At 44.4% G+C, this 22,709-nt stretch overlaps 1 protein-coding gene across 1 annotated transcript in view; it reads right to left on the bottom strand.

Annotated features, from left to right (window-relative positions):
- Positions 1-22,709, bottom strand: part of tgfb2 (transforming growth factor, beta 2) — a 92,758-nt gene that overhangs the window by 52,474 nt on the left and 17,575 nt on the right. The window contains exon 3 of the mRNA XM_038811894.1: positions 11,173-11,336. Within this exon, the coding sequence (XP_038667822.1) occupies positions 11,173-11,336 (164 nt within the window). The remainder of the gene's footprint in view (positions 1-11,172; positions 11,337-22,709) is intronic.

The raw sequence follows: 22,709 nt of genomic DNA, 5'->3' as shown, positions 1-22,709 counted from the left end.
TAAAGGGGCTGAAAAAACTTTCCAACCTTTTGGTTCGGAGTCAAGAGCTTGGCTTCTTGAGGCACTGGCTGGCTTCATACATTCCATATCTCAAGAAATAGCAAGACTATCAACTTTACTGCTTGTGCTTTGGGAAATCATTACTTTCAGAGGGTAGATAAGGATAGCAATGCCAGGCTAAGTAAAATGCTATTGCCAGCAGCTCAAGATAACTGTAGAATGCAGCTGTAAGCTAATATCAATTCAAACTGGCCAACAGACACCCTTCTGGATTATATTTGTGTTTTGACTGTATATGATCCAACAGTCACAATACAATGTAGTAGGTAAAAGCTTCTTCATTTCCCACAGTATAATGCTGCAGTCTCAGAAATTGCTTCCCCACTATGGGAGAGCTAAAAGTTCAGATCTAACACTACCATTTAAGGCTGGGACTCTTGGGACAAGGTATTTTATTCCTGATCAAATTTTCAGAATCCAAATTACGACCACTTACCCCCATGTCCCTGTCCCCCACACACCCCATGAAATACATCAGTATTTTTATTTGATTTTATGAGGAGATTGCTTTGTGAAAATAAACTAAAAAGCGCAAAGAATGCTGCTGCTTCTGGGAGGCCATGGCCCACCCTCATATCTCCCCTATTCTAGCAGATAGAAATCACTGTTCAAAGGTGTTTTTCACTTGCCGTAAAAAGGGGCTTTATTAAGAGAGGTAATTTTAGAGTACTCTGGTACAGCTGCCGGTGATATTATTGACATAATTCAATTTTGGCAGAGCTATTATTTGTAGCAAATCTGTCTTGCCTTCCCGATGAAAAGCACAGGGATGCTGTTCACCTTTTATTTTGTGAAAATAATGGCTTCCTGGAAACATATAATTACAATACTTCTGAATGTATAAGATTTTAAAATGAGACAATGTAACCGCACCACATTTACAGGTGGTTCAGCAGCATGTTCTGGGAAGAAGCAAGTCAGCCTCCACTGATCAGTGGCTGTCTGAATCGATACACTTGTTTGAAGAGCAATTTTTAATTTATAGGTTAAATTTCATTCATGCAACAGCATTCACGTAAGAGTCAATCAGTAATTGTGGGCAGCAGGGTAGCATGGTGGTTAGCATAAATGCTTCACAGCTCCAGGGTCCCAGGTTCGATTCCCGGCTGGGTCACTGTCTGTGTGGAGTCTGCACGTCCTCCCCCTGTGTGCGTGGGTTTCCTCCGGGTGCTCCGGTTTCCTCCCACAGTCCAAAGATGTGCGGGTTAGGTGGATTGGCCATGCTAAATTGCCCGTAGTGTCCTAATAAAAAAGTAAGGTTAAGGGGGGGGGGGGTTGTTGGGTTACGGGTATAGGGTGGATACGTGGGTTTGAGTAGGGTGATCATGGCTCGGCACAACATTGAGGGCCGAAGGGCCTGTTCTGTGCTGTACTGTTCTATGTTCTATGTTCTAATACGATGTTGATTTAAAAACCAAGTTATTGCAATGCACGATATTACCACACATAGATAATGCTATACTACTTTTACAATGCTATACGAGATCTCCATATTGTTTTATATTGACTGGAACGCTGGAGACTAAATATGGCAGACATTGACCTGATGCTTCTCCCTGGCTCCCACTGGTGGTAGAGCAATCCAGTAGCTGGAGAAGTAGCCTGAAAATCTTTCAGGAAATATCGAGTTTGGATCAGAATCCTATATGTGTTCTTAATGTGGGGTGGGGGGGGGGGGGGGGGGGGGGGGGGGGTTGGAAGGAAGTGAAGAGTTATACAGGGCAAGACTACGTTGTCTTAAATAAAGACAGAAAATTCTGTGAAAGCTTTTAGAGCTGTGATGAAAGGTCATTGACCTGAAACGGTAGATGGAAATGTACTGTGGCCGCTAGGAGCAGTGATCCCCCAACCCACAGGGGGCCAGCTCCAGCTGCCGATACAGGCTCCAGCATGGCCGGCGCGGGTCCACGCATGCGCATGGGTTGCTGTCTCCGTGTCAGTCCCCACGCAACAAGGCGGAGACCTACAGGGGCCTGCCGCAGATGGACATGCCCCCCCCGGAATTAGCCCGCCTGCCGATCAGTAGCCCCCGATCATGGGCCTGGTCACCCTGGAGGCCCCCCCCCCTCCCGGAGTCGTATGTCCCCTCCCCCCCGACCATGACGGTTCCCGCAGCCAGAACGCTGAGGTCCCGCTGGGTAGGACCACACGTGAACGACGCCGGTGAGACTTGGCGGAACTCGGCGGACATCGAGCGCGTGGAATCGCTGGGGGGTGGGCCGCGTTTAGTGGCTCCCGACCGGAGAATCGGTGGCCCGGTGTCGCAGCGGCGTGGCGGGATTCGCGCCCCCCACCCGGCGATTCTCCAACCCGGCACGGGATCAGAGAATCCCGTCCCCTTATTTCCCAGTTTTTACTGTTTTCTCATTCTACTTAAAATTTAGGGTCTGGTGATGGGGGGCCGAGGGCGGTAAGAGGGTGGGGGTAGAATCATTGAGGTTGATGGGGATTTCTTTCATGCTGGCAACCACTTTGTTGAGCCATGGAGCCTCTGGCTCTGAGGATCCCAGGGAAAGCAGGTGGTCTCCATGGAGCTGATGAGGCACGGACTGGTCAGCCATCAGTAAAATGCCAACAGCTTGGTTAAATGAACTGAGGCCTTAATTCTGAAAATTGGATGCCTGAGTCCATAGTGCGAGCAGGCAATCCACATCCAGGCTGAACCTCTACCCAACTGGTGGACTGTTCTGATTCTGACAGAACTCCCCGCCATTTTATTGGCATATCCTTGTCTCTGCCCTCGCCACCTGGCAACCACTAGAATCCAGCCTGGCAATGTATTTTTCTCTCTTGACAGATGCTGCCTGACCTGCTGCATTTTTCCAGCATTTTCTGTTTTATCTTGGTTTTCCAATACCTATGGTATTTTTCTCCTTAATTTCTTTTTGCTTCTTCGTGGGAATCTCTAGCAATTCTCCCGGAGAGAGGAAGGGCAGGGAACTTGCTCTCAGCCATCTGCAAATGATTTCACTACAAACAACATTACAACCCCTCAGTGTGACTCTCTTGTGGATACTCCTCCCCTCCTGTTGTGAAGTGTGTGGGCTATGTTCTCTATTTCCTCTTGATGGTCAGACTGAGTTCAGGAACCTATTAAGCGAGAAATTGAGGCCATTGATCAAGTTGAGTGGTAGATCAGGCCCGAGGGGTTGAAAGACATACTCCCATTCCTTTATTCCTATTTGTCTGCATCCCATCATTCTGTGGCACTGTCTACACTACCACAATGCCATGCCACCACACTGCCATTGTGCCATCTTTGAATTTTTTTTTTAAAAACCCTATAAAAGGATACTGATGGCACAGAGCCATCTGGCATTCAAACAATGATTTAATTATATTCGAAGCACCACATCAGGAGATTTTACAATCTCCAAGCTAAACATGGAACTGTGGTGCTCCTGCACTGACAGAAGAAGACAGGGTTTAACTGAAATTATTGAACAGCAGCCCTAAGAAAATAAACACATTCCACCTTGTCTATTCACGGCTGATTGTCTTCCTCTGAAAACAGGGCATAAACAACCCATAGTTAATTATAAAGTCTTATATTTTCAAAACAAGCCTTTCAACGTGTCTTTGTGAGCCGTTTCTTTTTATAGAGAGCACTCACAATAATAAGCACAAAAGTCAAGAAGTCCAAATAAAACCTCCTGACAGCACAATGTTGAGATTCCATAAACAGTAGAGAAAGCATATTAAACATTCCCTCTCATACTGTATGGGACTCCCTGTACAACAGTGAATGTGAATAAAGCATGGCCTGCAAATTTGTATCAGAAGAAAAAACAGCACAATCACGGTAATGCCAATTGACAGTGTAAAAGATTAAGAAAATTCTGGAGTAAATCACTTGCCGCTGCTTTTACAAAATAGCTTTCTCGATCTTTTACCGATTTGCCTATTCAAAGGAACCTTTGTTGCAAATCTCGATAACCTCGATTTCTGGAATTTTTGCCCGTTCTGAATGGGCAGTAAATCATTTCAGGCTACAATAGGACCTCAGGTATTATTTCTGGAGTTTCATGGCATTTTCAATAACTTCTTTCTAATCATTTCCCTCCACTGAGGCATCAATATATTTTATGTGTCTTTCAGTATATTTCCAAGGAACAAAATGATTTGCACTAAATATTGAAAAGGTCCCATGCCGTATTTATATGTATATATGTTAGTCTGACGACTTAAAAGCTTAATGTTCATGCATAAAGAGGACCTTAAAGAAGGAAGGTGGCATTAGTTTGCTGGGTACCTAGGCTCCTGATATTTTGTGTGATTCCCACTTGCTTTAAGTGTGTTTTTATGATCTGGTATATGCTATCATAGAATTTACAGTGCAGAAGGAGGCCATTCGGCCCATCGAGTCTGCACCGGCTCTTGTAAAGAGCACCCTACCCAAGGTCAACACCTCCACCCTATCCCTATAACTCAGTAACCCCACCCAACACTAAGGGCAATTTTGGACACTAAGGGCAATTTATCATGGTCAATCCACCTAACCTGCACATCTTTGTGACTGTGGGAGGAAACCGGAGCACCTGGAGGAAACCCACACACACACGGGGAGGATGTGCAGACTCCGCACAGACAGTGACCCAAGTCGGAATCGAACCTGGGACCCTGGAGCTGTGAAGCGACTGTGCTATCCACAATGCTACCGTGCTGCCCTAAAATATGCTAAAATATGCTAATGAGGTTCTCCGCCTAATTTTGGTGTGGCATCATTTTCAGGAATTGCCAGGCTGATTTATGGTGTCTCTAACAGAGACATTAATTAACAGCAATGTAAGGCTCCTCTCTCATGCTCTCATTATTCTTGGTTGTTGGCGTAAATTCCCTTGGTACAAGTCATTGTATCTGTTATTGTTCACTTGTGCTAAGCAGTTCTCTGGCCACCCACAATCTTTCCTTTGAATTTTAGTGCATTGCCAAAGCACGTATGCATGCAGGTACATGCTGTACATTGCTACACCCTTCATTGGGGCTCATTATATATACACAACAGGCTCTTGGCAGATTATCTTCCATCATGATGGGACCCACCAATGCAACTAAACAAACTGCAGTGGCAACAAGGAGCCTCAAGAGAGCCGAAGTATTACAACGATGGGAATAAAGGCTTCCTCTGAAGGCTTTGGTCAAGACAGGGGGATCTTCCGCAGCTTTGGAGGGAGAGGAGACAATCCCCTCCTTCTACTGGTGGAACTACTGTTGTGTCCTTTGCAACTGCTTCCTGGGACTTCGGAGCCAGGATTTTGCAGCCCCTCCTGCCCGATGGGATACTGCGATCCAGCTGAAAGAAACGGCAATTTAAATGTCCTGTAGCATCCACCGGGGGGGGGGGGGGAATATGTGACGGACATGGTAACAGCCAGTGGTGAGCATTGTTGGTGGGCACAGCGAGGCTAGACCTTCTGTTATTCTCTGTTTTGGGTGAAATCGCAGAGAAATCCAACACCCCTGCCCCACCAGGGCCCCCATTCTGCTCCATCCACCCCCTTTCCTCTCCATTTATTGTGCTATTGGGTGTACATCAAATTATGAAGTTGGAAGAAACGTGGCTGTGCAATGAACATTATTGGACCCATATAAGAGATAGTTATTCGCCAGCTAAATATTAGAACATTGGAATTGGAGTAGGCCACTCAGTCCCTCCATCCATCTGCCTTTCAGCTATAATAATTTTAAGCCTGAGGTTGATAGATTATTCTTGAGTAAGGGTTTCAAGGGGTGTGGAAACGTTTAAGGCTGAGGTTAAAAGTTACAATTTTGGGAATGAACCTCGGCAAAAGCTACTGAATCTCTTTCTAAACCTTCTTTACGAAGGCACATTCCAGAAGGGGGTGGAGAATGGTCAATTCCCCACCACAGCCCCTTCAAGGTTAATGTGCGGATGGAGTGAGACTCCGGGTGTACAGGAAGGATCTGACGGGGAGGATCTTTCTCACCACTAGCCATGGGAAAAATTCAACGCCTAGTTTGTGCAACCTGTCTGTACAATAAAATCCTTTAACCTCCAGTACCATTCTGGTGAATCTCCATTGCACCCCTCCAAGGTCAATGGATACTGCATGTGGGATAGTGCCCAGAATGCAGTAGTCTAGCTGGATCTGATCAAGGCTCTATTGAACTGAAGAACTTCCTCTCTTGATATTCAAACAATCTTGGGATAAAAGTCAACATTCCATGAGTGTTTTGACTGTCTTTAATGCCTTTTCATTTTCTTTTTATAATTTGTGCAGATGGACACCCAAATCCCTTTGCTCCTCGACAGATCTTAGTTTCTTATCATGTAAAGTTGGATGATCTCACAATTACCAACAGTATACTTCATTTTCCTCAGTTTTGCCATTCACTCTCTCTGGGCTGGATTTTACACTTCCCCTGCTTGTGGGTTGAAGATGGGGGTGGGGGAGCACCTAAAAAGTGGCCTTTCCGCCGCCTACGCACTCGCCCCAAACTGTCTGAAATTTTACAGGGGTGAATGAGGCAACACAGCCCTGCCACTCTTGGGCTTATTGATGCTCTTAAGGGACCAACTAATTCCCTCTCTAAACTGCTGTACCTCTCGTCCCTCCTTAAAGATGCTCTTTGAAACGTACTTGTGATCATCTGTCCCAATATCTCCTTACATAGTCTGTGTGAATAATGCTCCCAGAAGTACCTTTGTTTTTTTTTCTTATATTAATGGTGTACATGGAGGCAAATTGTTGATGATATTGTTGTTTGTTTCCCTTGGTTGTTTTACTAACTCTCCCAGTCTGCCAGATTTCCACTTTGCTTTACGTTTGTTTAAACTTCTTCTTTCAGTTTTATATTGTAGCTTCCTCATTTCTTGGTTATCTGAGTTGACCCAAAAATATAGTAGCTGATGGTAGCATCAACAACTTGCATTTAGAGAGTACCTGTTGTATTATGATGCCACCGCTGAGTAGCATGTTTTATTATTGGTATGTTTGATGTTTCAATGTTGAGATTTGTATGTTTAAACATAAACTGTTTATTGTTAATCATTAACTATGTGCATGTCCCACTTACTGCTGTCTTGCATGATGCTGCTCCAAGTAGTCTGGTTCTTTATAGATTCCTCAACCTGTTTATTACCGTGTGACTTTATATGCTACACCTGGGGTATGCTATTCATAGAATCATAGAATCCCTAAAGTTTAGAAGCTGTGCGGAATCTGCACGTCCTCCCCGTGTGTGCGTGGGTTTCCTCCAGGTGCTCCGGTTTCCTCCCACAGTCCAAAGATGTGCGGGTTAGGTGGATTGGCCATGCAAAATTGCCCATAGTGTCCTAAAATGTAAGGTTAAGGGGGGGTTGTTGGGTTACGGGTATAGGGTGGATATGTGGGTTTGAGTAGGGTGATCATTGCTCGGCACAACATTGAGGGCTGATGGGCCTGTTCTGTGCTGTACTGTTCTGTGTAAACCATTTAGCCCATCAAGTCTGCACTGACCCTCTAAGAGAGCACCCTTCCTCGACCCACTTTCCAGCCCTGTCCCCGTAACCCCAACTAACTGCACATCTTTTGACTCTAAGGGGGAATTTTAGCATGGCCAATCCACCATGGGGGCACTCTTTTTCTTCCGCCGCCGCCACGGCCTCCACCATGGCGAAGGCGCAAGAGACCCCCTCCACCACGCATGCGCCGGTGGTGACATCAGCGGCCGCTGACGCTCCGGCGCTTGCGCGGACCGGTGAAGGCCTTTCAGCCAGCCCCAACGCCGGCCGGCGTAGCACCAAAGGCCGTTGGCGCCATCGGCGGAGGGGGAGCCACTCCGGCGCGGGCCTAGCCCCTAAAAGTGCGGAGAATTCCGCACCTTTGGGGAGAACCGACGCCGGGGTGGTTGGCGCCACTCCGCTATGCCGGGACCCCCCACCCCGTCGGGTAGGGGAGAATTTTGCGCATTGTTCCAGATTCCTAAAAGAAGCTTAATCGAAGAAATATTGATATGCAAGCATGACAGCTGCATTTATGCAGCCAATTACATCATAACATGCCACAACTTCAGATATTAGACTGAAATGTTACACAGAAATGGACACAATTCTAATCCATCATTGTACTAACATTCTAACTAGAAGCACCAAAGGTGGGAGAAATACGGACACCCCTATTTTCAGATAATGGTATAGTACCTACAACCATAGCAAAATGAATGTAGCTAAAATTCAAGGGTATCATAAAGAAACCATTCAAAATATTCCTCCCCCACAGCGCAATTATGGTTCCCCTTCTAATCTAGAAATTACATTCTCAATATCATATTCGACATGGCTTGCAGCCTAATAGGAAAATCATATTTAACATGCTTAATATTATTCTCTCATTCTGCCTGGTAAATTGTTTAATACTGAAGTGAAACCATATTAAATTGGCTAAATGGCAGTATCCTGTGAACATAGATATTGATCTAGGAAACTCAGAAATGTTGAGTATATAATAAACATAATTAATAAAATTCATAAACTCAAGAAAGCTGACACAGCACCATAAGCTGACAATTCATATAAGAATCACGAAACCTGGAATACAAGCTTGTAACTAGCATGATTGCTTTACAATAATTAAATAAGTCTGGTTTTAGTGCATGCAATTTTAGATTTTCAACAATGTTTTGTGCAGCCACATTTTATAATTCAGACCCTTTACCCATGAAGGCAAAACCCAAAGACTTTTGTCAATGGCATAAAAACAATTAGTTACACTGAAATTGCAACGAGACATAAGTCTGTTGAAACGTAAGCTGCTGGTCTGCCCAATATATTCACCCACTTGTAGCGTAGGTAAAAACCAAAGCACACAAAAATGCGTTTTGTATGCTGGTGAAACAAAATGTTTTTTGGTGGGCTATGTGCATACTTACTGAACTCTGGGAGCAAAGCCTTCCCCTCCCGACAGATATTTCACTTTTTGACATTTTGTAAACTTTCCTGCATTTTGAACTGCAATCTAGTTCAGTCTTTGAAGGCAAAAGTTACTTATTCTTGAAAGGTTACAAATATTTAAAGCATTAGAATATATTAATTGGTCAAGGTATAATTGTCTCTTCATGTTTGAGTATAATACAGCAGATTGCTGACTCACATTAATACCATAATGACTTTCCCACAAGTGCAGATCAAGAAAATAGAGCAGGCACTGTAATGCTGGAAATGCTACCAACTGTCCTGCAGTACATGAAAAGAAATGTCAAGTCAATGCTAATCCCCTCCCCTGTCAGCTACTAAATGTTGTGCTGAACAACTTTGGGATTCAAGTGTTCTCCCAACATCTGCACATGGATGCTGTGTGGGCCTTTCCTGTTTATTCCTCTTATTTCCCCTTTCCTTTATTTTGTCATTCTTACTTTTGATCCATGGGTGATTAATCGATATGTATCTTTAAGGCAAGCTGCAGAATTCAGAAGTTATAGGAGAGAACACTCTGCTGGTTGAAACAGAAGCTGCAAACTTGTCGGCACCAGAGGAGAGATGGGATGGGACTCAGTTTGATTGGCTGGTCACCAATGAATTAACCCAAAAGGCCATACTCTGCTCAGTAACAGGTGGCGATTGGATCCTATCCCAGTGGAATGATTTTCAAAGTTCTAAAGAGGTCCAGTTTGATCCTGGCATAACAGAGACAAGATCCTTCTACTCTCTCTCCTCCAGGTTCTCTCCAGAAAGGCTGTGAATCCAGTATTCCTAGGGCTGCAGAGAGCCTGAATTAATTAATCTACAGAAAAATCAGTACAGGCTGCAAACCAAGACTAGGACTTGCTTTCTCTCTCCAGATAGTCTGTGACTGCTGTATTTCTGAAGCCTGACTGAATGAATTTACAGATCTGGGGCGGGATTCTCCCCTAGCCGGTGGGGCGGGTGGTCCCGGCGTAGGGGAGTGGCGCCAACCACTCCGGCGTCGGGCCTCCCCAAAGGTGCGGAATTCTCTGCACCTTTGGGGCTAGGCCCGCGCCGGAGCGGTTGGCACCACGCCGACTGGCGCCAAAACCGGCACCAACGGCCTTTGACGCCCGGCGCCGGGGCTGGCCGAAAGGCCTTCGCCGGTTCGCGCATGCTCCGGTGGTGATGTCAGCGGCAGCTGCCGCTGATGTCACCACCGGCGCATGCGCGCTGGGGGATTCCCTTCCGCTTCCGCCATGGTGTAGGCCGTGGCGGCGGCGGAAGAGAAAGAGTGTCCCCACTGCACTGGCCCGCCCCCCGATCGGTGGTCCCCGATCGCGGGCCTAGACACCGTGGGGGCACCCCCGGGGTCTGATCACTCCCGCGCACCCCCCAGGACCCCGGGGGCCTGCACGCGTCGCCGATCCCGCCGCCACCAGAGGTCGTTCAAACTCGACGGTGGGAGAGGCCTCCCAGCGGTGGGACTTCGGCCCATCGCGGGCCGGAGAATAACGGCAGCACAGAAACCCGTAGCCTCCCGCCGGCCCCCGCCATTCTCCGAGGCGGGCGGCGGGATTGGCGGCACGCCGACTTTTTGCAGGTGGGAGAATTCCGGACATGGCGGGGGCGGGAGTTTCGGTGGCCCCGGGCGATTCTCCAACCCTGCTGGGGGTCGGAGAATTTCGCCCAAGATCAGTACAGCTTGTCAACCGGGATTTTAACCTGTACACTTGCTGTGACATAATGTGTGCTAACAAACACCATCTGAAACAAAGACTCTTTTTCCTTTCATGTATGTTTTTCACCCCTTTCCACCCCTCTGCGTATTTCTGTCTTATGTGTGTGTGTATAGAGGGTGTTTTTCTAAGCAATATTGATTTATTCACTTGTGTTGTGACTCCGGGTCAAGTGGAGCTGGAATTGACCGCGCACTAGCCCAGGGTGTTGTAACAATGCATATTATTTAGGGCATTTAGGGCGTTCTGGGGTGATTTTACTAAACCCTATACCCTACAAACATGATGATTTCCATATTTGACGTGCATGTTGGTAGAGCATATTGTTCCTCTATAAAGAACTCTCCCCATATATAAACACTTAATGGCTCCTAAAGATGATATAATAAATGAAATGATTCAACATACAACATATGTACAACAATTTAAATTAGCATCAAATAAAAAGAACGTTAAATGCAATAAGCTTTTCTAAAAATGAAAAATTACCTGATAAAGTTCTATTCGTTGTTCCTCTACTTTTGCCTTTGGATTCTGTAAACGAAACACTCTGAACTCTGCCTTCACCAGGTTCGAAACATTTTTCTCCATTGAAGTGACGTCTAAGTACACACGTCTGAAGTATCGGTTATATTGTTGGGACAGGATGACATCTACATGGAAATGTACAGAGCAGTGACAAGTCAGTATATTAACATAGATCAACAAGCATAGTAGTAAAAACAACTGAAGTCAGTGTGTAAAGTATTAGTTTCAGTCAGTGTTCCCAGATGTCCCTACATAAATATAATATAGTCCATGACCCCTGCTCCCAGATTTCATAAACAATTAAGTTTAAATGTAAATCATTAAATTATGATATTTTCCACATTCCAAAGCCTGGCATTATTCAATAACAATAGTGTTTCAGAGGGTAACAAGGCTCCAGGTTTCGACATCAGGTAAGCATTCTATTTGTCTGCATTTCAAATCTGTAATAAATGTTACAATGATAATACTTTCTAACTCTGAAGCAATGACACACTCTATTCCTCACAATTTTGTTTTCGAATTTCTAAATGGTTTCCTCATTTTGGCCTTCTGTGGCAGGTAGTTTCCAGGTACTGCACCATAATAACTAGTGAGGATATTAATAAAACATCTGCTTTAATAAAACTGCCAAATTAATCATTTATTTTAACAGTACAGACACAAAAGACTTCCAACAAATATTTTCAAATTCAGGTATTAATATAATATGGTTGAAATGAAGTAAAAGGCTGTGAATTACCCGCAGGGGTTCAGCTGAGTCCTTGAACAGCTTGAGCTGTGCTCTTGCTGCTTATGATATTACCTGGATTCTTCAAATAACTAACCACCTTGTTACAACCATACATTATCCGACAAACATGTGTTTTCTTTTTGCGGTTGTGAAATGGTTTGAAATGAAATTCATAGCACTAATTTCATGTTTTCTTCCAATCAGTTTTGTAATTTAATTTCATTTCCTTTTAGAAAAGTGGGAGTGTCTCTTCAGGACTGCATGACTTGGATGCAGAAAAGGTTCCCTGTCAACCTAGTGTGACCCACCATCTGATTTGTGATAATCATTGCAGTATTTCAATTATTTAGACATTAAAATCCCCTAGTAATTTTCAAAATATACATGCATTAGAGATCTAAACAACTCCAGTAATAGCAGATTGTCTGTAAACATTTTTTTTAATCAACTAGGGTGCGATTTAATGAGAAAAGTTCTCAGTGTCATATCCGGCGTGACTTCTTGGGTGCTTCCCGATGGCCAAGCCAGCGAGACCGTGGCCGGTATTTAACAGCCTTTGCACCGACAATGATCCCCCCACGAGCTTTATAGCGGAACTGGCTATCCCGTCAACTGATTCAGTTGGCCGTCAGTTCGGGCAAACTGTCCAATGTCGGAAGGAGACTAATGAGCTCCACTGGGCTGCAAGGGTAAGTTAATATCGGCTCCCTGGCATCAGTCCCACCTGCCACCCCCTCTGATCTCCGGCACCCCCCACCTCCCATCGACAAGTTGGCGCCTGCCACCTATTACCCTCACCTCCACAGCATATCACCGTGCTTGTGCCCCAGCACACCCTGGTGCCTGCCACTAGAACCTTTCCATGTGCAGGAGTGGTGCCTAGACCTGCAATAGACCCCCTCTGATGCATCAAACATGTGGCTCGCAATTCCCCCTCTCTGTCCCCGCAGGAGATGTTGGCCCACAACAGGCGGGAAACATGCAATGGGCAGTGGGGCTCCGGATATCAGAGTCCTCACCCTCTATCAGGAATGGGGCCTGGAGATCGCGGGGTTAGCAGAGGAGAGATCGGTCACTGACAGCAAAGTTTGCATGCGCCGTAGAGGTGAGGATCCACTACGCCTTCACCCAGATGACCTGTCTCAAGTGAGTTGTTCATGTCAGACAAAATGGTCCTTCCCTCTCACTGACCACATGTTCATCCACCTGATGCAGCCGGGCCATACGGGGTGGTGTCCAAGGCTTGGCTCAGTCAGCGTTGACCATGGCTGAGGGCCTCAACATCATGTCCCAGTCACTGAGGGACATGTCCCAGATTCAGGTGGACATTGCCGGGGCACTGCAGAGCATGGCCTAGTCACTGAGCAGCATCGCTGAGGGCGTCAACACCATGGTGCAGATAATGGTGAGGTGCCAGGATCGGCAGAGCCTGATGATGGAGAGGCCTCTGGAGCCCACTACATCTACCTTTCTATCCCATGGAGAACCCCAGGGCTCTACGGGCATCATCCAGGAGGAGGAAGTGCTGGAGGCTGACCCGGGGCCTGCCACCAAGGAGACAACGGCAGTCTCCAGCTCACCTGAATCACCCCTCCTGACACTGGCGCATCTCAAGGTCAGCAGCCAGAACAGAGTGGCACTGTGATGCCAGTGATACCAGTAAATCGGCAGGGGCTCTAGGCCCCCCGGTGACAAAAAAGATTGTTATTATTAGTGTGTGCATGTGTTTATAATAATAATCTTTATTGTCACAAGTAAGCTTACTTTAATATTGCAACAAAGTTACTGTGAAAAGTCCCTAGTCGCCACATTCCGGCGCCTGTTCGGGTACACAGAGGGAGAATTCAGAATGTCCAAATTACCTAACAGCACATCTTTCGGGAATTGTGGGAGGAAACCGGAGAACCTGAAGGATACCCACGCAGACATGGGGAGAATGGGCAAACTCCGCACAGACAGTGACCCAAGCCGGGATCGAACCTGGGACCCTGGAACTGTGAAGCAACAGTGCTAACCAATGTGCTCCCATGCTGCCCATATTAACTATTAACTGAGGACCAGATCAGGCTTGGTTATGATAGCTCTGACATTTAATAGCCCCTTAACACTCAATGAAAAATGTAATACATGAATAACAATTGTCTGGATACGTTACTGAAATATGATTGTAATTCATGGAACTGCGCAGAGTAGGGAGCCTTTTCAAGAGAAGGAGATAGGAGGAAATTGAGAATAAATACAACCCAGATTGTCTACTCTCCCTGCTGGTTGTTGAACTATTGCATGAACTAAGTTTGTGCAGTCTCAACCTACTTCCCAAAAAGTACACATGATCAGAGCTGCCACACTTTAGCATGATGCAATACTAAATTTCCAGCTTCATTCTGAATCAAGAATGACGCAGCCTGCGACAAAGACATGTGCCACATTGATGCCATAGAGGGTGTTGCACTGAGGATAACGTTAGAGTGAAGTAAGGGTAACTTTATCCTCACAAGATTACAATTAAATTTGAGATGAGGAAGACAATCCTACCTATTTTAAGTCATCCATTCTGAATGACTATACTTTCCCAGTAGCTGTATCTAGCTAGTTCTCAATTCATTCCAAGGTTTGCACTTCCACTCCTCTATCCAGAATCCCATTTCACGTTGTTAGTTACTTTTAATGGGGTTGAACCTATGCCCTATTCCCAGTTTATTTAAAAAGTATTCCAAAATAACCTTTCTAGTTCTCTCATGTATCTCCATAATATTCCCTTCCAAATTCCTCCCTTTTAGGCTGGAAAGCTTCAGTGTTGTCAGTCTTTCTTCATAGCTCAGGTCCCTGGGACTGCAGCTAATTGGCTCTTCCTTGCAATGCTTTCAGAATTAAATATCTTCCTCATTTCCCAGTACTCAAGGTGCAATCTGACCAGAGCACCATATAGTTTGTTCATTGACTTCCTCTGATTTGTATTCTGCTGCCTTGGATATGTCGTTGGATTCTCAGCTTGGCTTTTGTGATTTCTATTCTGCATTGTCTGTACAAATTGAACACTCAATCTACTAATGCTCAGGTTTCTTTCAATTTCATCCGTAGCTACTTACACACAAATACATAAATCACCCATTTCCTCCCTGTGTGCAACATTTCATAGATGCCTGCATTACATTTTATCAGTTTTTGCTCAAACTATGTGTATATTGTATTTAGCTCATCCTGAGGTTTCTAGGTTGCATCTCTGATTTCACTACCCTTCTTATTTTGGTATTGTCTTGACATTTGACCAGCTTATAGTAGAATTTTTGAATTCTGAATTTCATAGATACAGCACTGGCCCCATTGCTGAGCCCTGGGTCTCTCGGTTTAAATACTTACATCAATAACCCCTTTAAAAATGCTTAAACATTTCTACTCTTCATCCAATTTCTTATTCACACCCAGGTTTAGTACTAAATCCCCACTGCACAGAGTTTAATTATGTTGAGATTTATCAATCATCTTTTGGAATTCATAGGACTCATTTGAGAGTTATCACTTCTAAAATAAATCAAGGGGATCAATCAGGCCGGATCTTGCTCATGTAAAAACTATGTTCCCTGCTGTTAACTAGGTTAATTCTATGCAGATAATCCTCGGGTTTACTCCTGATAATTGTTCCATTGTTTTGCACAGAATTGAAATAGGATGAATAGGCTACAATTCCCTGCATCTGCTTTGCCACTATTTTTGAAAATGGGTATGTTTCCAATCTATTAATATCTTCAGTGTCCAATAAATCTCTCCTCATGATTATCGGTACCTTTCAGATCTTCTCTTTAGTCTCTCTCAACACTCTGACATAAATATCAACTTGTCCCTGGGGAACAATTTGTCTTAAGCCCTATCAGCTTGTCCAAAACTTCCACATCCTTTATACTGAAAAGTCTTGAATTTTGCTTTGGTATTCTTTCTCTGAAGAGGCAATCTTGTTCCAAGTTTTTCTTTAGATCTTTGCATCCAGAATTTTCACCCCGAGTTTAATGTATGAATTTGACTTAAAAATCATGGTTGCCAATTATACACTGATTGGGCTGTTGCACTTGCTACGCCTCCCGAAGCCAATTCCTGAGTAGGTAGCTGAATGCTCAAGTAGCTGTGCCAGCTTCAGTATAACAGCTGGCACTGACAAAGTGCCCCAGAAATGCCATAACATCAGCCTATCTACTCACTGGAACAAATCTAATTCCAAGAATCAGTGCCTTATTTCACCTGCGTACAGCAAATCATTTTGCATCCTATCAATGCTCATGTACAGAGGTGCTCTACATTTTGGAGAAAACTGGGGCACTTAGGTGAGGCAACAATTTTAATACACTTAATTTATAACTGGTAGTTTACCTGACCAGGCAGTACATGATGCACTGAGTGATAAAAGCAGATAAATCGACTCTTCTCAGAAGTAAAAGTCACAAAAATCCAACTTCCAAAAGTGGGATCATATGCACAAAGGTGATCTGTAATTTTCTGAATCTTGAATCCAGAAACTCCCTACAGTGCAGAAGGAGGCCATTCGGCCCATCAAGTCTGCACTGACCCTCTGAAAGAGCACCCAACTAGGCCCAACCCACCCCCCCCCGCACCCCCACCCACTGCCACATCCCCACATCCCCATCTAACCTGCACATCTTTGGACCGTGGGAAGAAACCGGAGCACCCAGAGGAAACTCACACAGACAAGGGGAGAATGTGCAAACTCCACACAGAGAGTCATCCAAGGCCGGAATTGAACCCAGGTTCCTGGCACTGTGAGGTAGCAGTGCTAACTGCTGTGCCACCACGCCGTAACTCTAAGTTAGAGTTGAGGGAATATATGAACCCATTGTACCATCATGTTTTTCAGTCTCTGAGTGATGTCCCATAATGAGTTGACACAGTCAGCACATTGCCCAATCAAACTGAAGGGATAATACACTGTAGCATACAATAGCATTTTACCAGTGTTATTGGTGAGTCTGCAATGCAATGTTGTTGGGGGAGAGGGGGGGGCGGGGGGCGGGGGGGGGGGGGGGGGTGGTTGCTGGAACTTTCTCCCCCCAAAAGGTACTAAGTCTAGGCCAATTGAAATCCTCACAGCTGAGATCGAAAAACAAATTCAGGAATATTTATGGCCGGATCGTATTAAGAGATAAGAAACAGATGGGGCTTGAGGTTAAAATGAAGTTCAGATATAGAAGAGCCATGACCTAATTGTAGAACGGAACTGGCTTGAGGGACTGAATGCCCTACTCCTGTTCCTATATTCCAGTTTTACTCCATGGAGGGAATATAAGATGTGGATTGGAGTCATCCTTTACATTGATGGAATAACCTTTTGTCCTCCTGGCTGCAGATGCTGGTTAACCAGACAACGGGACCCCCAGCAGCAGCAATCTTTCAAATGCGGGCTTTGAAATGCTTCCACACAAATCTTGGCACTGCCTACATTCTGGATCGTTTTCCATAATCAACAGAGTCCAGGTGACCTCAGAAAAACTGGCCAATAAAAACAGCTATCAGTGGCCAGGATAGCAAGTTTATCCAACCTCCATGAAATATGTTTTTGGATAAAGAGGTCACCATGACAACACCTTTGGCTGACAGATAGTTTGGCTTGTTTTTAAGTTAATTTTTGTTTCCAATACAGAGGGACACCCACTTAACCCTTTCAAGACAGAATTTCAACATTCCTTACTAAATTAGCTCTTTTTTGCTTTAAACAGTATTTTGTTATTGGAAATTGAGCAGATAATTAGAGTTTAGGCAGATTAGTAGTAAAAATTGAATGCTTTCACTTGCAGCTGGATGGGGGAGAGCCTTTGGTTTCCTGTCCCTCAGTCAGTGTTTGATCTTAATTCCAGTGTGTCTTGGAGGTAGTGGCTGAATGCTGGTTCTTAATTGTAAGGTTAGCGTCCAATGGGATGTATGGGTCTGATGGATGTAAAGGACTCTCCATATCATATGGGTAAGGGGAGTCCATTAAAGCCTCTCACTTTACAGGATGAATCACCATATAAGCTGGCATAAAGATAGTTCTGTGAGACCATTTGGGGCTTTTTGTGATTGTGAATCAGGCTGAAAATCCTTCCACAATTTTACGCCATTCTCCAAAGAAAGGACGTACAAGAGCAACATCTTTTAGTTAGATGAGCCACTAATTCATCCCACTTGGCAGTCAACCAAACACAAAACATTAATTACATCATCAGATACAACATTATTAATTTCTATGTTCTCAGGTTATGTTGATGTGCTTCTGAAACTAATTATAATACATGGGGGGGGGGGGGGGGGGGGAACGTTAGCATCACATAGAAACATAGAAAATAGGTACAGGAGTGGGCCATTCTGCCCTTCGAGCCAGAACCACCATTCAATATGATCATGGCTGATCTTGCAAATTTAGTATCCCACTCCAGCTTTCTCTCCATACTCCTTGATCCCCTTAGCCGCAAGGGCCATGACCAGCTCCCTCTTGAATATGTCCAACGAACTGGCCCCAACAGCTTTCTGTGGGAGAGAATTCTACAAGTTCAAAACGCTCTGAGAGAAGAAATTCTTCTTTGTCTTAGGGCTGAATGGCTTACCCCTTATTCTTAGCCTGTGACCCCGAGTTCTGGAAGTCCCCAACATCGGGAACATTCTTCCCATATCTGGCATGTCCAGTCCCATCAGGATTTTATATGTTTCTATGAGATCCCCTCTCATTCTTCTAAACTCCAGTGAGTACAAACCCAGTCGATCCAGTATTTCTTCATAGGTCAGTCCTGCCATCCAGGGAATTAGTCTGGTGAATCTTCGCTGGACATCCTCAATAGCAAGAATGTCCTCCCTCAAGCGAGGAGACCAAAACTGCACACAATACTCAAAGTGTGGCCTCACCAAGGCCCTGCATAACTGCAGCAAGACATCCCTGCTCCTATATTCAAATCCTCTCACTATGAAGGCCAACATGCTATTAGCTCTCCTCACCGCCTGCTGTACCTGCATGCCATCCTTCAGCGACTGTTCCACCATGACACCCAGATCACATTGCATTCCCCTTTTCCTAAATTGCCTCCATTCAGATAATAATCTTCCTTTTTTTGCCACCAAAGTGGATATCCTCCCATTTACCTACATTATATTGTATTTGCCAAGTATTTGCCCACTCAGCCAGCCTGTCCAAGTCATCCAGCAGCCACTTTGCATCCTTCTCACAGCACACACTGTCACCCAGCTTAGTGCCGTCTGCAAATTTGGAGATATTGCATGCAATTCCTTTGTCCAAATCATTAATGTATATTGTGAACAGCTGGGGGCTGGGGTCCCAGCACTGAACCCTGCGGTACCCCACTCGACACTGCCTGCCACTCTGAAAAGGACCAGTTTATTCCCACTCTCTGCTTCCTGTTTGCCAACCAGTTCCACGTCAATATATTACCCCCAATACCATGAGCTTTAATTTTGCTCACTAATCTCTTGTGTGGAACCTTGTCAAAAGCCTTTTGTAATTCCAGATACACAACATCCACTGGTTCACCCTTGTCCACTGGTCACATTCACAAAAAATTCCAGAAGATTTGTCAAGCCTGATTTCCCTTTAGTGAATCTATGCTGACTTAGACTGATCCGATCCCTGCTTTCCAAATGCTCAGTTATTTCATCCTTAATAATTGACTCCAGCATTTTCTCCGCCACAAATGTCAGGCTCACCGGTCTATAATTCCCCATTTTCCCTCTCCCTCTTTTTAAAATTACATTAAGTTACATTAGCTACCCGCCAATCTACTGGAACTCTTCCAGAGTCTATAGAATGCTGGAAAATGATCAACAATGCATCCACTATTTCTAGGGCCACTTCCTTAAGTGCTCTGGGATGCAGAGCCACAGACCCTGAGGTCTTATTGGAATTAATCCCATCAATTTCCCCAATACAATTTCCTGACTAACAAGGATTTCCTTCAGTTTCTCCTTCATGCTACACAATCTGTCCCCTAGTATTTCCAGAAGGTTATTTGTGTCATCATAGATAAGTGGGGATTTGTCTTCATTCACAGGTGAATTAGATTTCTATCTGAATATTTTCACATTTGCTTTGTGAGTAATTTGAGGCATGACATATATACGTGTAGCTTGGGAAGAACTTTTAATCTATGACTCCCAATGTTTTCCACCATTACAATCAACTGTAGCAGATTGAGTGATAAGAGATTAATTGTCATGATAAGTTAGCATTTCCATTTTGCTGTAGCGGAAGATAGAGAACCTAGTGGAGTGGTGTAACGACAACAATCTCTCTTTCAACGTCAGCAAAACTAAAGGGCTGGCATTGACTTCAGGAAGCAAAGTATCGTACATACCCCTGTCTGCATCAATAGTGCCGAGGTGGAGATATTTGACAGCTTCAAATTCTTAGATGTGCACATCACCAATAATCTGTTCTGGTCCACCCATGTCGACGCTATAATCAAGAAAGCAGAACAGCACCTATACTTCCTCAGGAAACTAAGTAAATTCGGCATGTCCGCACTGACTCTTACAACTTTTACAGGTGACCGTAGAAAGCATCCTAGCTGGCTGCATCACAGCTTGGTATGGCAACTGCTCGGCCCAAGACCGTAAGAAACTAGAGAGTCATAAACACAGCCCAGTTTATCATGCAAATCCGCCTCCCACCATTGACTCTGTCCACACCTCCCGTTGCTTTGGGAAAGTTGGCAGCATAATCAAAGACCCTTCCCACCCGGGTTATTCTCTCTTCCAACTTCTTCCATCGGGCAGGAGATACAAGTCTCAGAACACACACTAACAGGTTCAAAAACAGCTTCTTTTCTCTGCTGTTACCAGATTCCTGGAATGACCCTCTTATGGACTGAACTGATCTCTTCACACATCTTCTCTATAGAGTAGTACTACACTCCACATACTCACCCGCTGCCTGTGCCTATGTATTTACATTATGTATTTATGCATGTCCTATGTTTTTTCATGTATGAACGACATGTCTGGACTGTACATTTTCACTGTACATTGTTACACGTGACAATAAAGCAAATTCAAATTAAATTTTTGGACAACTAATGAGATAATAGAATGTGAACTAGATGGATCTCGGTCTTTTACATTCAGTATTTCGTATGTTTCAATGTTTTGATTTGTCGCAAACACCAGATTCATTCCCACATGATTAGCACATTGGTTATCTTTGCAATTAGCTTTTTTAAAATAATATCTGGCAACTAATCGGGGCTTCTAAGATGGTGAAATTTAGCAGCCATGGTATTATTTTGGGTCTGCCTGTCTGCTGGTAAATTCAATCTCTACTTTGGAATTGTGAGTTTTATCCCGATTTATTTCATCAGGAAAAACAGAAAGTTGCAATTTCATGTTTGTTTTGGATGTGACGCACAAAATATTGCATTCACTTTTAAAGGGTTAAAGAAAGTTTGTTGCCATATGTGGTGTGTTGTTACTCCAATGTTCTGCATCGCGTGGTGGAGGACATTGCTACTGTATTATGCAGTGTTCCATGGTACATGTGCCGAGTTTCAAACATAGTCATGCTCCAAAGAGTAGCAAAACCAGGCATTGAACTGAGAGAATAATTAAAGAGGAAAATCATGCCAAATTACCCCATGCACTCAACCAATGTTAAGCATCAGAGGGGTTGCAGGTAACTTTTAAAATTTGTTCATGGGATATGTGTGTCGCTGGCTTGGTGATCCCTGTGGATCTGGAGTCACACGTGGACAGATTTCCTTCCCTAAAGGGTTTTTATGACAATCAACAATGGTTTCATGGTCATCTTTAGACTTTTAATTCAAGATTATTTTATTGAATTAAAATTTCACCATCTGCCATGGCAGGATTTGAACCCAGTCCCCAGAGACTGGCTCTGGATCTCTGGAATACTAGTCCAGCAATAATACCACTTTGCCACTGCCTCCCATATGAAAGGAGTGAAGTAGGACCCCAGGGTAGACATCCTTTAAAAATATCTAAAAAGCCTATAACATTCCTGTTATATTAAATATCCACAGCCACAGTTACACATCATTTTCTGTTATCACATAGTCTGTGAATCAAAGCTATCAAATGTTAGAACTACAGAACTTTATTGTTTATTTATCTTTGTGGATTGCTTCAATCAACAATTGGGGTGGGATTTTCCAGCCAATGTTGCCGGCGGGATCTTATGGTCCCAACGACGTTGACCCTACCCCGCTCCCCCTGGATGGGTCTCCTGGCAGTGGAGGGTGCGAACAACGGGAAGCCCCCTTCACAGTGGTGAGGCCAGATTATCCATCTGCCAGCCAATGGCGGGCCACCTTCGACACCACAAAATACTCCCGGGGGGTAGATCCGGTGGGATTTTCCGGCCCCGCTGATGTCAAGGGAATTTAAATATCTTGCCGCACTTCCTGGCGCAACTGGGCTCTAAAATGAAGAGGACTGCTTCCTGCTGCCAATTTGACTGGCTGGAATTCTTTTGTTGCAGAAATTGTAAATAAGACTGGAGGGAGAGTGTGGAAAATTGCACGGCATGTATTTTGGAAAACCACACTTAAAAATATTAGTTTTCATTCACTTTTCTCATAAAATCATGCAAGCTTTTCTTTTTTTTATGACTGCCGTAAAGAGTGGAATTAATTTGCAATTCCTGCTGTTCGAGAAATTAAACGCTTTGAAATAATCGCAAAAGTAAATTCCTTGTGGTGCCGTGTGAAATAGTTGAACTGCTCTTGGTGAAGGGATTAATTCCCCTTAATCCAGAAACTGCACC

Source organism: Scyliorhinus canicula, chromosome 1 (genome assembly GCF_902713615.1).
Source record: "Scyliorhinus canicula chromosome 1, sScyCan1.1, whole genome shotgun sequence".
NCBI lineage: Eukaryota > Metazoa > Chordata > Chondrichthyes > Carcharhiniformes > Scyliorhinidae > Scyliorhinus > Scyliorhinus canicula.
This window is presented reverse-complemented; position numbering and strand designations above follow the sequence as displayed.